Source organism: Monodon monoceros, unplaced genomic scaffold (assembly GCF_005190385.1).
Source record: "Monodon monoceros isolate NGI ecotype Baffin Bay Population unplaced genomic scaffold, NGI_Narwhal_1 Super_Scaffold_17, whole genome shotgun sequence".
NCBI classification, from domain to species: domain Eukaryota; kingdom Metazoa; phylum Chordata; class Mammalia; order Artiodactyla; family Monodontidae; genus Monodon; species Monodon monoceros.
The window spans coordinates 2,160,776-2,179,548 of NW_021703773.1; the positions used below are offsets into that span (position 1 = coordinate 2,160,776).

The 18,773-nt window shown below is 41.3% G+C and overlaps 1 protein-coding gene across 5 annotated transcripts in view; it reads left to right on the forward strand.

The window, feature by feature from the left end:
* Positions 1-18,773, forward strand: part of SLC20A2 (solute carrier family 20 member 2) — a 109,286-nt gene that overhangs the window by 88,618 nt on the left and 1,895 nt on the right. For all 5 annotated transcript variants that reach the window (XM_029226392.1, XM_029226391.1, XM_029226395.1 and 2 more), the window contains 2 exons: positions 6,248-6,433; positions 7,689-7,773. In XM_029226392.1, the coding sequence (XP_029082225.1) occupies positions 6,248-6,433; positions 7,689-7,773 (271 nt within the window). The remainder of the gene's footprint in view (positions 1-6,247; positions 6,434-7,688; positions 7,774-18,773) is intronic.

An 18,773-nucleotide genomic window follows, 5' to 3' on the forward strand; every position in this document is an offset into this window, starting at 1 on the left:
GGATCCAGAAAGGAGAGGAGGACACAGGACAAACCACTGCCCCCAAGACTGGAGGGACAGACAGTCCTGGAAGAGTGACTCAGGAGTGGAAGCTGCCATGGAACCAGGGAAGCCTGGACTGGAATGATGGACCCTGGAGGCTCAGGGGGAACAAGTAGAGAGTTAGAGGCTCCAGGGGACCCGTGGTAGGGGGACCCCATGATATTGTGAGTTTTATGTCCAAGAGCTGTACCAGGTCCTCACAGTGAATATCAGGGAAGAGAAATCCCCTCCTGCTCCTGTCGGGGGAGGGAAAGCATTTGACAGAAGAGAGGAACTGTGTGCTTAACCAGGCCTGCTCCCAGGGGAAACCAGGTCACCAGAGCCCAGCCTGCAGGGGGATTACCACAGCCTAACTGACCTGGGGAGGGGAAATACACTCCAGACTTCCCTCACCTTCCACTTGGGCGAAGGGAAGCACCCACCTCGAGCCATCCTGTCCCACTTAAGGGGGAAGCAGAAACTGAGAAACACTTGTGAAGTTCACAGTCCAGAGGGACAGGCTCACTGAGAGACCGAGACCTCATCAAAGGACTACAGAAGGCTTCTCCATCCCCAGACCTCCCACCACATCACTAAAGGCCTATTTACAGCAGTTCCTTCTACCCAGGAGATCATGTCTGGTTATCAAGAAAAATTTACAAGGCATACCAAAAGGCAAAAAACACAATTTGAAGAGACAGAGCAAAATTCAGAACCAGACATGGCTGGGATGTTGGAATTATCAGATGAGGAATTGAAAACAGCTACGATTCATATGCTGAGGTCTCTGATGGATAAAGTAGGCATCCATTAGATGAGCAAGGTAAGCAGAGAGAAGGAAATCCTAAGAAAGAACCAAAAAGAATACTGGAGATCAAAACACTGTAACAGGGCTTCCCTGGTGGTGCAGTGGTTGAGAGTCCGCCTGCCGATGCAGGGGACATGGGTTCGTGCCCCGGTCCGGGAGGATCCCACGTGCCGCGGAGCGGCTGGGCCCGTGAGCCATGGCCGCTGAGCCTGCGCGTCCGGGGCCTGTGCTCCGCAACGGGAGAGGCCCGCGTACCGCAAAAACAAAAACAAAAAACAACACACTTCTAAATAACACTTGGATCAAAGAAGGAATATCAAGAGGAATTTTCAAATATTTGAACTAAATGAAAATGAAAGCACATCAAAAGTTGTGGGAAGCAGCAAAAACAGTGCTTAGAAGAAAATTGAATTGCTGCACACGGACTTTCTCTAGTTGTGGCGAGCGGGGGCTACTCCCGTTGCGGTAAACGGGCTTCTCATTACGGTGGCTTCTCTTGTTGCAGAGCATGGGCTCTAGGCATGTGGGCTTCAGTAGTTGCAGCACGCGGGCTTCAGTAGTTGTGGCTCGTGGGCTCTATAGTGCAGGCTCAGGAGTTGTGGTGTGTGGGCTTAGTTGCTCCGTCGCGTGTGGGATCTTCCTGGACCAGGGATCGAACCTGTGTCCCCTGTGTTGGCAGGTGGATCAACAAACTATTAGTAAATTGAATCCGACAGTGTATAATGAGAATTATCCAGCATGACCAAGTGAGCTTTCTCTGAGGTATGCAAGACTGGTTCAAATTGCATTGAATTCATATATTAGGAAAGAAGGAAGATATAAAATCAGTAAATAATAAATAATAATATAAATAATAATAAAATCAATCTAAGTTTCCAGCCTAGAAAAATAGGAAAAGAAGAGCAAATTAAATCCAAGGTAAGCAGAAGTAAAGAAATAATAAGAATTAGAGCAGAAATAAATGAAATTGAAGTCAGGAAACTAATAGAGAAAATCAATGAAACAAAAAGCTGGTTCTTTGAAAATATTAATGAAGTTGACAAGCTTCTAGCCAGGCTAACTCAGAGAAAAAGAGAGAACACAAATTACTAATATCAGAAAGGGAAGAGGGACATCACTATAGATCCTATGGACATTAAAAGGATAATACTACAAAATACTATAAAAGGAATACTATGAATAACCAATTTGATAACCTAGGTGAAATGGACCAATTCCTTGAAAGACAGAACTGCCCAAACTCACACAAGAAGAAATAGACTATCTGATAGGCCTATATCTATTAAGGAAATTGAATCAATAATTAATAACCTTTCAAAACAGAAAGCACCAGGCCCAGATACGTTCACTGATGAATTCTGCCAAATATCTAAGGAAGAAATTATACTTGTCTACAAATTTCTTTCAGAGGATAGAAGCAAAAGGAATACTTCCTAACTCATTCTGTAAGGCCAGCATTACCCTAGTACCAAAACCAGTGAAAGACATTATAAGAAAACTATAGACCTGTATTTCTTATGAACTTCGCTGAAGAAAAAACTCAACAAACTATTAGCAAATTGAATCCAACAATGTATAAAGAGAATTATCCAGCATGACCAATGAGCTTTCTCTGAGGTATGCAAGACTGGTTCAACGTTCGAAAATTAGTTAATGTAATCCATCATGTCAATAGGCTATAAAGGAAAAGTCACATGATCATATCAATAGATGCAGAAGAAAGCATTTAACAAAATCCAATACTATTCGTGATAAAAACTCTCAGTAAACTAGGAATAGAGGGGAACTCCTCAACTTGATAAAAAATACAAAAAAACTACAGCTAATATCATACTTAATGGTGAGAAACTCAAAGCTTTTCCACTAAGATCAGGAACAAGGCATAGATGTCCCCTTTCAGCACTGCTTTTCAAAACTGTACTGAAAGTTCTAGCTAATGCACTAGGACAAGAAAGGGAAATAAACGTATACAGATTAGGAAAGAAGAAGTAAAACTGTCTTTGTTTGAAGATGACATGACCATCTGTGTAGAAAATCTGAAAGAACTGACCAAAAAAAAAAAAAAAAAACTCCTGGAACTAATAAGCAATTATAACAAGGACGCAGGATACAGGTTAATGTACAAAAATCAATCACTTCCTACATATTAACAGAGAACAGGTGGAGTTTGAAATTCAAAAACACAATAGTACCATGTACACTGGCACCTTGAAATACTTAGGGATAAATCTAACAAAATGTGTACAGGATCTATATGCAGAAAACTGTAAAACTGATGGATGAAATCAAAGAATGGAATAAATGGAGAGATTTTCCATGTTCAAGGATAAGAAGACTCAATATTGCCAAGACGTCCGTTCTTCACATCTTGATCTATAGAGTCAATGCAACCCCAATCAAAACCTCAGAAAGTTATTTTATGGATACTGATAAACTGATTCTAAAGTTTATGTGGAGAGGCAAAAAACCCAGAATAGCCAACGCAAAATTGAAGGAGAACAAACTTGAAGGACTGATACTACGCGAATTCAAGCTTGCTAGTAAAGCTGCAGTAACAAGACAGTATGGTATTGGTGAAAGAACAGACAGATAAATCAATGAAACAGAATAGAGAGCCCAGAAATAGACCCACATAAATATGACGGTCAACTGATCTGACAACACCAAGTGCTGGCAAGGATGTGAAGCAACAGGAACTCTCATTCATTTCTGGTGAGAATACAAAATGGTACAGCTGCTTTGGAAGACAGTGGGACAGTTTCTTACAAAACTAAGCATACGCTTATTGTACCATCCAGTAGTCGTGCTCCTTGGTATTTATCCTAATAAGCTTATATCCACACAAAAACCTGTCCATGGATGTTTATAGCAGCTTTACGCAAAATTGCCAAAACATAGAAGCAGCCAAGATGTCCTTCAATAGGTGGATTGATAAAAACTGGTACATTTACACAATGCTCTTCAGCACTAAAAAGAAATGAGTTATCAAGCCATGAAATTACATGCAGGAACCTTAAATGCATATTACTGAATGGAAGAAGCCAATATGAAAAGCTGCATACTGTATGATTCCAACTATATGACTTTCTGGAAAAGGCAAAACTATGGAGACAGAAGATCAGGGGTTGGGGTGGGAAGGAGGGATGAATAGGTAGAGCACAGAGGATTTTTAGGGCAGTGAAAATTCTCTGTATGATACCCTAATGATGGATACATGTCATTTATTATACATTTGTCTAAACCCATAGAATGTACAACACCAAGAGTGAACGCTACTGTAAACTACGGGCTTCAGATGATTCTGATGTGTCAGTATGGGTTCATCGGTTGTAACAAATGTTCCACTCTGGTGGGGATGTTGATGATGGGGAGGCTATGCATGTGTGGACCAGAGGGTATATGGGAAACCTCTGTACCTTCCCCTCAGTTTTGCTATGAATCTTCAACTGCTCTAAAGAAATAAAGTCTTAATTTAAAAAAGAAAAAAAGCTGTGGCATCCCCCCGAAAAAGTCAGTGCATGCCTGCCAAGGGCCTGAGTGATGATAGGGGGTCTGGGGGGAGGGGTAAGCACCTGAGTGAGTCCTAAGCTCACATCCCAGTTCTGCTTCCTGCTAGGGACATGACTTTGGCATCAGTTTTCTCATCAGTAAAATGGGAGTGACAGTAGCCAGTTTAAGGGGTGGTCCTGAGAGCTAATGATTAGCAGTAATGTTTGTGATCCCGTAGCGGGGAGGCTGGCACAGCTGCCCCAAATTGGTAGCTAATGTTAGTAGCTGTGCTGGCAGTGAAAATGGAAAGAAATAGAGAAAGAAAGGAAGAAAAAAAAGAACTTGTATACACTTCTTGTGATTTTTCAGTACTTTAAAAAAAATTAGGGACTTCCCTGGTGGCACAGTGGTTAAGAATCTGCCTGCCAATGCAGGGGACATGGGTTCGATCCCTGGTCCGGGAAGATCCCACATGCCGCAGAGCAACTAAGCCCTTGCACCACAACTACTGAGCCTGTGTTCTAGAGCCTGTGAGCCACAACTACTGAGCCTACGTGCCACGACTACTGAAGCCTCTGCGCCCTAGAGCCCACATGCCACAACTACTGAAGCCTGCACGCTCTAGGGCCTGCGTGCCGCAACTACTGAGCCTGTGTGCTGCAACTACTGAAGCCCATGCGCCTAGACCCCATGCTCCGCAACAAGGAAAGCCACCGCAATGAGAAGCCCGCACACTGCAGCAAAGAGTAGCCCCCACTCACCGCAACTAGGGAAAGCCCGTGCACAGCAACAAAGACCCAACACAGCCAGAAAAAAAAAAATTAACAAATCACACAACCATTAAGATGGCGACTCTAAAAACAAAATAGGTGTTGGCAAGGATGTGAGAAATTGGAACTCTTGTGCACTGTTGGTGGGAATATAAAATGGTGTAACCACTGTGGAAAACAGTCTGAAGATTCCTCAAAAATTTTAAAATAGAATTACCATATGACCCAGCAATCCCACTACTGGGCATATACCCAAAAGAATGGAAAGCAGGGTCTCAAAGAGACATTTTCACACCCGTGTTCACAGCAGCACTATTCACAATAGCCAAGACGTGGAGGCAACCCCAGTGTCCATCAACAGATGAATGGCTAAACAATATATGGTGTGTGTGTGTGCGTATGTATACACACACACACACACACACACACACACACAGTGGAATATTCCACCTTAAAAAGGACGGAGGGGCTTCCCTGGTGGCGCAGTGGTTGAGAGTCCGCCTGCCGATGCAGGGGACGCAGGTTCGTGCCCCGGTCCGGGAAGATACCACATGCCGCGGAGCGGCTGGGCCCGTGAGCCATGGCCGCTGAGCCTGCGCGTCCGGACGGGAGAGGCCACAACAGTGAGAGGCCTGCGTACCGCAAAAAAAAAAAAAAAAAAGGACAGAAATTCTGTTACATGCTACAACATGGATGAATCTTGAAGGCATTATGCTAAGTGAAATAAACTAGCCACAAAAAGACAAACACCATACACTTGCACTTAAGGAGAAACCTCGCAGAGCTACTCCAACTCAGAGATGAAGTTAAACGGTCGTTAGCGGGGGTGGGGCAGGGGCAAAGGGAATTCTTATTTAATGGGTGCAGAGTTTCGGATTTCCACGACGAAAAGTTCTGGAGGCCTGTGTCACAACAGTGTGAATATCCTTCACACTCCTGAACTGTACACTTAAAAATAGTCAAGATGGTAAACTTCCTGTTTTTCTAAACCACAACCAAGCAAGTTACTAAATCATTTTTATCACCTGTAGATTACATAGGCAAGCCCTAAATGCGACAGATAGGCTGTTCTCAAGAAGAGAAGTCCCTGCACGTCATGTACAGCGTCATCTGTATGCATGTACGATGTTTGTACAATTAACCTCTTTTTTCCTCCCAGTAATGCCATTGGTCCCCTGGTAGCTCTGTGGCTGATTTATGAACAAGGTGCGGTCCTACAAGAAGCAGTGACTCCCGTCTGGCTGCTGTTTTACGGAGGGGTTGGAATTTGTACAGGCCTCTGGGTTTGGGGGAGAAGAGTGATCCAGACCATGGGGAAGGACCTCACCCCCATCACGCCGTCCAGGTAAGCCGCCGGGGCGGCGCGGAGTGGTTGTGTCTGGACGTCCCAGCGCGGCTCTCTGCACAGCCGGGTCTGCAGCGGGGTCCCCATGTGCCATCCTCACCCGTCACCCTCATGCACTGCTCAGCGGTGGCACAAGGTGAGGGTGGGAGTGGGAGGGATGGGAATGGAGGGAGAAGGGAAGAGAAAAAGCGAATCCACCTGCAGCCACACCCGCACCCCGTTCCCCTCCCACACTCCCACTGCCCTTACCCCGCCTGAGGTCCAGAGAGCAGGCGGGGAGGGAGAGAAGGGCTCTTGGGCCTGCCTTTCCCGAAAATCCTCTGCTCACCAGCTCCACCTGCTGGCTGCAGGCAGCTGTCCCCTGCTGCCCTTCAAGGTTTACTCCACATCCTTCCTTTGCTTCCTGGGCTAAGCCGGCAGGAACGGTGCCCATGCCCCGGGGTGGGGTTTGGAGACTCCCACGTGGTTTCCTATGGTCCTTCTAGTGTGTATCCTCTAGAGCAGGGGTTCCCAACCCCTGGTCCGCGGACCGACAGCGGTACGTGGCCTGTTAGGGACCAGGCCACACAGCAAGAGGTGAGTGGCAGGCGAGGGCGAGCCAGCCAGTGAAGCTTCACCTGCCGCTCCCCATGGCTCCCCCTGGCTCGCATTACCGCCTGAACCGTACCCGCCTCGCTCGCATTACCGCCTGAACCATCCCCCTCTGGAAAAATTGTCTTCCACCAAACCGGACCCTGGTGCCAAAAAGGTTGGGGACCACTGTTGGTTAAATAACAAATTCACAGGAGAACTTTCCAAATACAGCTAAAACTTGAAACTACCTATTGTAAGAGATATTTTCCCCCTTGAAAGTCATTTTAATGAATGATTCTCTTATAAGATTGATTTGAAGAAAAATTAGTGATCTGAGAAAAAATTCACTCTTTTATGATACGTACACGTTTTAAAAATGAGAGCATAGTTTTCCCTGCGCCACTTTAGACATGACAATTCACCACCTTCGGCTCAGCAGGAATTTCTGACCCAGCTCCTACAGGGTGTGGTTTTTGAAAACATACCGGGAAAACGAGGCTCCTTAGGGCTGCAAGCAGCCTCATGCCAAGCGTTGGTGCCTTGTGGCCGCCATGCCGCAGTCCCTGGTTCTGCTGATTCCGTGGGACGCAGTCCACCCAAGAAGCGTCCTGGTGAGGCCTGGGCACCCAGGGTCGGCGAGCCACCAGCGGCGCCTGTGACGTGTCCCCTGTCTCCTCCGCAGCGGCTTCACCATCGAGCTGGCCTCAGCGTTCACCGTGGTCACCGCCTCCAACGTCGGGCTGCCCGTCAGCACCACGCACTGCAAGGTAGGCCGGCGCCTGCGCGTCCTGCCCGGTCACCCGGGGCCGAGGGGAGCTCGGGTCACGGCGGGGTCTCCCGGGGGCGTTTGCCTCCTCAGACGGCCCCTCCCGGCCCTTCCCGCCGGCAGTGGTTCGGGTCGCCTCCCGTCCCGCAGACCTGGCCGCTCCACGCGTTCCCGGCGGGAGCTCGCCCTCCTTCCACATGTCCTGGTTCTCTCGTTGTTTCCACAGTGGGTTTTGCATTGAGGTTGTGCATCCACGAACCGTGTTTGTAGGCCCAGGGGCCCAGGAGTTGACAGGGGGACAGAAGTAGGCAGAAATCGTTTCCATGGAATCGTAAGACACGGTTGTTTCAGTTCTCTTTTCTAATATAAGGTGGTCGAAGTGACTCAATTGCCTTCGAGTGAATTCCGGATGATATTAACCACTGTCATGTGCTCTAGAACTCAGTGGGAGAGGGAATTCCTTGTCTAGTACCTGGACTGTTGGAGCCACAAGGAACCTTAAAGATGAAGGAAGAGGAAACAGGCCCAGCGAGTTTCAGGGAGTTACCCAAGAACCCCCGGGGTGGGCCGGGGCTGGAACCCAGGCCTTGTAACCCAGGGCTGCCCAGTACCTGGAGGAATTCTAAAATATCTCCAATGGGCCCCCTGTATACAAATATACCCACCAACAACTTCAACAAAGCAAAAGCGGCTTGCAGATTTTCCTAGGTTCATAGATTCCTGTCATTCCTTGAAAAGCTTGTTTATTACCACTCTGGGCACCAAGGGTACCGCAGTGACCAAGACAGCGATGGGCTCTCCATTTACACACAGCCTGAAAACTCCAACCAGTGTGTCTGTAAACAAGCACCGCTAAATGTGAAAGGCTTATAAAAAAAGAATGAAATCATGCCATTTGCAGCAACATGGATGGACCTAGAAATGATCATACTCAGTGAAGTAAGTCAGACAGAGAAAGACAAATGCCGTATGATATCACTTACATGTGGAATCTAACAAATGATACAAATGATCTCATTTACAAATCAGGAACAGACTCACAGACATAAAAAACAAACTTATGGTTACCAAAGGGGTAACGGAGGAAGAGGGATAAATTAGGGGTATGGGATTAACAGATACACACTGCTATATGTAAAACAGATAAACAACGAGGACTTACTGTATAGCACAGGGAACTATACTCAACATCTTGTAATAACCTATAATGGAAAAGAATCTGAAAAAATATATATATGGCTGAATAATTTTACTGTACACCCGAAACTAATACAACATTGTAAATCAATTATACTTCAATTTAAAAAATAAGTACAAATAGGACCACTAGCCTCTAGGTTTCAGTTTCTAATCTGGAAGATGAAAGGGCTACCTTAGATGACTCGTAATATCGATGCTGTCTGGTTCCCCTACTTCTCAGTAATTCTGTTGCTGTTAGTGCCTGGTGATGGACTTAATCTGGAAGCACACTCAACTTATTAAGAGGCAAGTCGGAACGCAGCAAAGAATACCACCTTATATCAACAAAAGACCTCATCAGTAGTGAAGACATGGGACTCTGGGCCCCTTGTGATCCAAATAACATAACAACTAAAAACATAAGGCAAAAGCTGTTAGAACTCAGAAATTAATGTGTCTAAGTCTGTGACAAATGAAGAAGACAGAAGTACTTAGGAATATAATGGATTTGATTTATAGCAGTATAATTAATAAATATATATATCAAATTTTTATGCCTTTTTGTCAAGTATCATGAAACATTTATAAAAATTAGTCATAAATTCAGAAGACCATGATAAAAATCACAACTAAATTTATAAAATAAGAACAGATATTCTACACAATCTCTAATCCCAAATAAATTAAACTAAAAATATATGTTGAAAAAAGGAAGTATCCCCTTGGACATTTTAAAACGCTCTTTTTAAGTAACAGTTGAATCAAGGAGTTTAAAAATTATAATCATAGATTTCTTGGAAAATAGAAAAAAACAAATTGTGTGTCCATGTGTGTATACATAACAAACTTATGCTCAGATAAAAATTCATATATTTACATGCTTTAATTGAGCAAAGGGAAAATAAAAGAACCAAGCATTCAGATTAGTATTTTATAAAAAGTTCAGAACAATAAAAATTCTCAGGAAACAGCAAGAAGGATATAAAAGCAAAATAAATTTTAAAACAAAACTAGTGAAGGAGAAGGGGAGAGGAAAGTGTTTACTAACAAAATAACATCAAATTCTTAGAAAAGGAAGGGAGGGGAATTAAGTTAGAAAGAAGAAAGTCATCATAACAGATTTGGGAGAGAATTTTAAAATATAAAACCATATAGCTGTATGCTAAGGATTTGAAAACCTCTGTAAAATGAATTATTTTTTGCAAAAATATACATGACAAATAAATGTGACACAAAAAGTAGAAAAAAAGTGGAAACCCTGACCACAGCAATAGGAAGAAATTAAGGAAGTTCTCCAAAAACAATTCTTCTCACCTGAAAAGGCAAAAAGGAGGAGGCCACTGCTGACTCCAGTTGTAGATGGATTCACTGGCTAATCTTTTCCATCTTAAAAGAATAGATAATTCTCACATTATATGAACTTTCCATAATGTAGGAGAAAAAAACAAAATAAAACAGGAAACTCTCCAGTTTGGTCTATAAAACATATACTGAACAACCCTAATACCGAAACCTGATTAAAAACATCATAAACAATGAAAGCTGTGTTTACATATGAATGTTGATTTTAAAACTTTAAGATGCTAGTAAATGACATCAACAATATCATGAAAGAACATTTCAGCAGGACCACATTGATCTGGATTATCAGAATGCAGGCTCCGAACAGGGCAGGGCTGGTGCCTGTGCAGGGCTGGCCCCTCACAGGGCTCAACAAATGGGTGTTTACAGACGTCTTCAATAACACACGGCTCAGCGATCCATTAGAAAACAACGTACGGTCATCTGTTGAAATACATGCCAAAAAGACATTTGAAAACCCTAGTAAAGTGAATGATGTACATGAAAAAGGCACAAAGCTTTGCTCAGAGGTAAAAGAAAACCTGAATGTGAGACACACTGTGTCATTGGGTGGGAAAGTCCTCAAACACTAGCCCAACCAAATTTTTCTCATAACTTTCCAAAATAAGGCTAAAGTTAATTTGGTGGGTTAAATTAGCAAGAATATAAAATGATCTACAGAGAAAAGCAATGAAGAGGGAGTAGCCTCAGCAGATAGGAAGTCTGCTATAAGGAAACAGGAGGCAGGAGGGTGGGGAGAAGGAGGGCTGATGGGCAGAGAGTTTCAGTTTGGGATGACAAAAAAGTTCTGCAGATAAGTGGTGGTGATGGCTGCCAAACAATGAGGATCTATATGCCACTAAATTGTATACTTAAAAATTGTTAAAATGATAAATTTTGCATTATGTATTTTACCACAATAATAAAAAATTAGATACTTGTATAAAAAAGTAGATAGACCAGAGATAGAACCTAGTATATATGAGCATATAGTTTGGGGCAGGAAAATTTTAACCAATAATTGAAGTTGAGTAACTGGCTATCACCCTAGAAAAATAAAAGTAGACCCACAGTTCTCAAAATACGTGAACATATATCTGATGGCTTGATGTTTTTAAACTATTTTAAAATTTAGAATAAAATAGAATTTTATTTTAGAAAATTTAAAATAACTGAGAATTTATCAAATATTCAAGCTAAGGATAAATCACAGAAGAAAAGCGTAGCGTATTATATTGCATGAAATTAGAAACTTAAAAGTGAAAGCAAAATACTGGATTGAGAAAGTATTTGCATTAAATATCAGAGTTAATATTTATTTAGGGCTTCCCTGGTGGCGCAGTGGTTGAGAGTCCACCTGCCGATGCAGGGGACACGGGTTCGTGCCCCGGTCCGGGAAGATCCCACATGCCGCGGAGCGGCTGGGCCCGTGAGCCATGGCCGCTGAGCCTGCGCATCCCACAACGGGAGAGGCCACAACAGTGAGAGGCCCGCGTACCGCAAAAAAAAAAAAAAAAAATTTATTTAAACACCACATAAACAAATAAGAGACACATTTAGATTCCAATATGTAAATGGGCAAAATACATGAAGAGACTTTTTTATGTTATCATGATGTTATTTTAGCTGGTGTTTATTAAATTGAATTATAGTTGACTTACAGTATAGTAGTTCCAGGTGTACAACATAGTAATTTGATATTTTTATAGATGATACTCCATACAAAGTTATTATAAAATATTGATTATATTCCCTGTGCTGTATATTATACCCTTATAACTTATTTATTTTATACCTAGTGGTTTGTACCTTTTCATCCCCTTCATCTCTTACCCTTCTCCCCAACCCTGTCCCTTCTGGTAACCACTAGTTTGTTCTCTAATTCTGTGAGTCTCTTTCTGTTTTGTTATATTTATTTGTTTTATTTTTTAGATTCCACATATAAGTAAAAACATACAGTATTGTGTCTCTATGACTTATGTCACATAGCATAATACCCTCCAGATTCATCCATGTTGTTGCACATGGCAGCGTTTCATTCCTTTTTATGGCTGAGTAATATTCCCTTGTGCCACAGTACTTCTCCTTTATCCATTCATCTGTTGATGGACACTTAGGTTGCTTCCATATCATGGCTCTTGTATGTAAATAACGTTGCTGTGAACATTGGGTGCACATATCTTTTCAAGTTAGTGTTTTCATTTTCTTCGGAGAAATACCCATGAATGGAATTGCTGGATCATATAGTAGTTCTATTTCCAATTTTTTAAGGAACCACCATACTGGTTTCCATAGTGGCTGCACCAGTTTACATTTCCACCAACAGTGTACCAGGGTTCCCTTTTCTCCACATCCTTGCCAACATTTGTTATTTGTGGTCTTTTTGTTGATAGCCATTCTGACAGGTGTGAGGTGATGTCTCATTGTGGTTTTGATTTGCATTTCCCCAATGATTAGTGACGTCGAGCAGCTTTTCACGTGCCTGCTGGCCATCTATACGTCTTTTTGAAAAAATGCCTATTTAGGTCCTCTGCCCATTTTTTAATCGGGTTGTTTCTTTTTTTATATTGAGTTGTATGAATTGTTTATATATTTGGATATTCCCCCCTTATTGGACATATCATTTGCAAATATCTTCTCCCATTAAGTAGGTTGCCTTTTCATTTTGTTGATGGTTCCATTCACTGTGCAAAAGCTTTTTAGTTTGATTAGGTACTGTTTGTTTAATTTTGCTTTTGTTTCCCTTGCCTGAGGAGACGTATCCAAAAAAATATTGCTAAGACCAATGTCAAAGACCATACTGCCTTTGTTTTCTTCTAGGAGTTTAATGGCGTCATGTCTTGCATTTAGGTCTTTAACCCATTTTGAGTTTTTGTATATGGTGTGAGAAGATGTTCTAATTTCATTATTTTACATGTAGCTGTCCAGTTTTCCCAGCACCGCTTATTGAAGAGATTGTTTTTTCCCCATTGTATATTCTTGCCTCCTTTGTCATAGATTAATTGACCATAAGTGCGTGAGTTTATTTCTGGGCTCTCTCTTCTGTTCCATTGAACTGTTTGTCTGTTCTTGTGCAGTAACATACTGTTTTGATTACTGTAGCTTTATAGTGTAGTCTGAAGTCAAGGAGCATGATACCTCCAGCTTTGTTCTCTTTTCTCAAGATTGCTTTGGCTATCCAGGGTCTTTTGTGGTTCCACACAAATTTTAGGGCTATTTGTTCTAGTTCTGTGAAAAATATCATGGGTATTTTGATAGGCTTTGCATTAAATCTGTAGATTGCTTTGGGTAGTGTTGACATTTTAACAATATTATTCTTCCAGTCCATGAACACAAGATATCTTTCCATTTATTTGTATTGTCTCCAGTTTCCTTCATCAGTGTCTTCTAGTGTTCAGAGTACAGATCTTTCACCTGCTTGGTTAAATTTACTCACAGGTATTTTATCCTTTTTGGTTTGACTATAAATGGGATTGTCTTCTTAGTTTCTCTTTCTGATAGTTCATTATTAGTGTATGGAAATCCAACAGATTTATTTATATTACTCTTATATCTTGCAACTTTACTGAACTTATTTATTAGTTCTAACAGTTTTTTGGTGAAGTCCTTAGGGTTTTCTAAATATAGGATCATGTCATCTGCAAACAGTGACAGTTTTACTTCTTCCTTTCCAATTGGATGCCTTTTATTTCTCTCTCTCTCTCTTTTTATTTGATTGCTGTGGCTGGGATTTCCAATACGATGTTAAATAGAAGTGATGAGAGTGAACATCCTTGTCTTGTTCCTGATCTTAGAGGAAAAGCTTTCAGTTTTTCACCATTGAGTATGATGTTAGCTGTGGGTTTATCATAAATGCCTTTATTATGTTGAGATATGTTCCCTCCATACCAACTTTGTTGAGATTTTTTTATCATAGAAGGATGTGGAATTTTGTTAAATGCTTTTTCTGCATCTATGGAGGTGATCATGTGATTTTTATCCTTCATTTTGTTAATGAGGTGTATCATGTTGATTAATTTGTGGACATTAAACTATCCTTGCATCCCAGGAATAAATCCCACTTGATCATGGTGTATTATCTTTTTTATGTATTGTTGAATTCAGTTTGCTAATGTTTTGTTGAGTTTTGCATCTGTGTTTATCAAGGATATTGTCCTGTAATTTTCCTTTTTTGTAGCATCTTTGTCTGGTTTTGATATCCAGGTAATACTGGCTTCGTAAAACGGGTTTGGAAGTGTTCTCTCCTCTTCAATATTTTGGAATATTTGAGAAGGACAGGTATTAATTATTTAAATGTTTGGTAGAATTCCTCTGTCAAGCCATCTGGTGCTGGACTTCTGTTTATTGGGAGTCTTTTGATTACGGATTCAGTTTCAAAACTAGTTATTGGTCTGTTCAGATCTTTTATTCCTGACTCAGTCTTAGAAGATTGTATGTGCCTGGGAATTTATCCATTTCTTCTAAGTTGTCCAGTTTGTTGGCATATAACTGTTTGTAGTTGTCTCTTATGCTTGTTTGATATTGGTTGCAACTTCTCTTTCATTTCTAATTTTGTTTATTTGTGCTCTCTCTCTTTTTATCATGAGTCTGGATAAAGGTTTGTCAGGTTTTTTTTTTGTTTTTCTTTTTGTCTCTATTCCCTCTCTGATCTTTATTATTCCTTATTTCTGCTACTTTGGGCTTTGTTCTTCCTTTTCTAATTCCTTTAGATGGAAAGTTAGGTTGTTTATTTGAGATTTTTCTTGTTTCTTGAGGTAAGCCTGTATCACTATAAACTTCTCTCTTAGAACTACTTTTGCTTCATTCCACAGATTTTGGACAGTTGTGTTTTCACTTTCATTTATCTGTCAAGGTATCTTTTTATTTCCTTTCTGATTTCTTCACTGACCCATTGGTTTTTCAGTAGCAGGTTGTTTAGTCTATTGTTGTTTTGTGTTTTTTCCATTTTTTTTCCTGTAATTGATTTCTAGTTTCATACTGTTGTGGTTGAAAAAGATGCTTGATATAATTTTAATCTTCTTAAATTTATTGAAACTAGTTTTGTGTGATCCATCCTGGAGAAAGTTCCACGTGCACTTGAAAAGAATGTATATACTGCAGGTTTTGGATGGAATGTTCTGTAGATGATCATCTGATCTAATGTTCATTTAAGACCAGTGTTTCCTTTCTTTTTGTCTGGATGATCAATCTATCCACTGATGTAAGTGGGGAATTAAAGTCCCCCACTGTTATTGTATTATTGTCAGTTTCTCCCTTTATGTCTGTTAATATTTGCTTTATATATTTAAGTGTTCCTATGTTAGGTGCATGTATGTCTCTAAATGTTATATCCTCTTCTTGGATTGACCCTCTTATCATTATATAATGCCCTTTGTTATCTTTTGTTATAGACTGTGTTTTTTTGTTTGTTTGTTTGTTTTGTGGTACACGGGCCTCTCACTGTTGTGGCCTCTCCCGTTGTGGAGCACATGGCTGCGGACAGCCATGGCCATGGCTCACGGGCCCAGCCGCTCCACGGCATGTGGGATCTTCCCGGACCGGGGCACGAACCCATGTCCCCTGCATCGGCAGGCGGACTCTCAACCACTGCACCACCAGGGAAGCCCTAGACTGTGTTTTAAAGTCTATTTTGTCTGATATGAGTATTGTTACCCCAGCTTTCATTTCCATTTGCATGGAATACCTTTTTTCATCCCTTCAGTTTCAGTCTATGGGTGTCTTTAGCTCTGAAGTGAGTCTCTTGTAGGCAGCATATAGATGGGTCTTGTTTTTTAATCTATTCAGCCGCCCTGTGTCTTTTGATTGAAGCATTTAGTCCATTTATGTTTAAAGTGATCATTGATAGGTATGTACTTATTGCCGCTTTATTTGTTTTCTGGTTGTTTTTGTAGTTCATTTGTTCTTTTCTTCCTCTTTTAGTCTCTTCCCTTATAGTTTGATGCTTTTGCTTAGTGTTATGCTTGAGTTCCCTTCTCTTTGCTTTTTGTGCATCTGTTATAAGTTTGATTTGTGGTTATCATGTAGTTCATATACATCAACCTATATCTACTTGTTTTAAACTGATAGTCATTGAAGTTCCAACACATTCTAAGAGCTCTACGTTTTTTTACTCCTCCCCCACCTCCCATGTTTTATATTTTGGTGTCATGTTTTGCATCTTTATGGAAAGGACAATTTTTATATCTAAAGACTAGAGGGAGTAAAATTGGATATATAAATAAAGTTCAGCCTTAGTAGTAATTAAAGATATGCAAATAGAAGCAACAGTAACACATGTTTTGTTGATTGATTAGCAAAAAGAGAACAATTTACAGGATTGTTATAGTAGCAAAAAGAGAACAATTTACAGGATTGTTATAGTGTGCTGAAATTCACAGATTATGGATGCCCTTGTACATTTACAACTGATGTGGCAGTAGGTATCAAGATCCTAAAATGAATTAGGAGAGGAAAGAGTTCTTTCTCAAAGTAACATTCCATCTGATAACATGGGAAGGGAGTTGGTAAATCACCACTTTGCAACCCCTGTAATAAAGCTTGGATTGCTAAATCTTTAGCAGAAGTTGGGGGGGTGGGCGCGGGCAGTTGGTGAGGAACAGGATATTTCAGTGGTATTAAAATGTTTCTTCATGATTGTGGCAAAATATTAAAAATTGGTGAATTTGCGTAAGGGGTGTATGAGAGTTCTTGCAGATTTTCTCTAAGTTTCCACATTATTTCAAGATATTTTTAAGATGCCCCCTGTAACTAATAATCCATTTCAGGGAATATTATTTTTTAAAGCCTAAATATAAACTATATGAATGAGTATATTAATCATGAAATTATTTCTAATAGGGAAAAATTAGAGGCAAATTGGAAATGTTTAAATAAAGGTACATCCACCTATAGGGTGTACCATTTTACATGATACTCAGGAAGTCTGTGAGCACTATGGTAAGATGCTTATTTTCTTAAAGAAAGGAAATAGTAATGTACCCTATTGTTTACAAATAAAGGTATATTTATAAAAAAATAGTAGAAAGGAATATATAAACATGACAATAGTGGTGTTTTGGGGCAACCCACTAGTAGTGGGTAATTGTCCACTCCTCTTACATAAACTTGCTATAATACGATTATATTACTTTTATGCTTTTTTAAGAAAAGTGTTTTAACAAAGGAAGAGGGCGTAGATAACCTTGAAACTTGAGCACGTTCTCTGTGTGTGAGCCGAGCTGAAGTGCGCTGAAGAGGGACAGGCCCTGGAAGGATGGTAACAAGGAGAGTCTAATCTCCGGAAACTAGTGTTAGTGGATTTGACCATATTCGAGGACCAGAAGAACCTAGCTAGTCCTTTTGCAGTAGAAAAGTCTCAGTTGGCTGGCGTGTGCTAGGAACTGCTAAGCAGGATAATCAGGTTCATGCAGTACACTGGTTATAGACAAAGGGTTTACGTAGAATGATCATTTTGATGCCCCTTTGATGGGTTGTTCGTTGCTACCTGGAGATGTATGGGATCACTGGTTAATCACGGCTTGGGTTGTCAAAATGTCAGATTAACTGCCTTTAAATATGCTGCTGGTTTTGGTGTTCCAGTTTGCTTCCATAAACAAGTGTTGGATTTTATTTTTTCTGTTGACCCCAGAATAGACCCCAGTTGCTCTTTGAACCTCACTGGCCCCTTCTGACTCTGAAGTATTTGTGGGTCAGTAGAGACGAAGCCTGTTTCCTGGACATCTTCAGGGGCCACCTCCCAGTGGCCAAGGGCACAGTCAAGGGCATGTCTCTGAGCTTCACCAGAGCCTGAGTGAGGCGTGAGATGCTACAGGATTTGTACTTTCTTACGATTTCCATTTTTAGATACTTAAAATTGTGGGGTTTTCCCTTGTACATTTTCAACAAATCACAAAATGAACTGCGAGTGTACAGAAGAATATCTTAATCCAGGTTAACATTCTGATTTTCAAGTATCTCTATCATTTTGTGAGGCATGATTGACAGATCCAATTATATTTATGCTCCATTTAGTTAATAAATTAAATTTTTTGTGTGTGTGTGGTACGCGGGCCTCTCACTGTTGTGGCCTCTCCCGTTGCGGAGCACAGGCTCCGGACGCGCAGGCTCGGCGGCCATGGCTCACGGGCCCAGCCACCCTGCGGCATGTGGGATCTTCCCGGACCGGGGCATGAACCCGTGTCCCCTGCATCGGCAGGTGGACTCTCAACCACTGCGCCACCAGGGAAGCCCATTTAGTTAATTTTTTAATCAGCTGAAGTACAAGGACTGCAAGGCAGTTGGAGATAGTGGAGAAAACCAGTTTAAGATCACGAGGCCTCAGCTCTAGTTCTCAACCTGCCGTGATTTACAAATCTCCTCATGCCCCAAACCCTCTGGAAATGTTTTATTCTCTGCAGACCGAGCCACGGGGATTAGATGGATTAGGTATTTGCAGAGGTCTCCAGCTCCAGCATTTTATGATGCTGTTACTCCAGGAGAAGG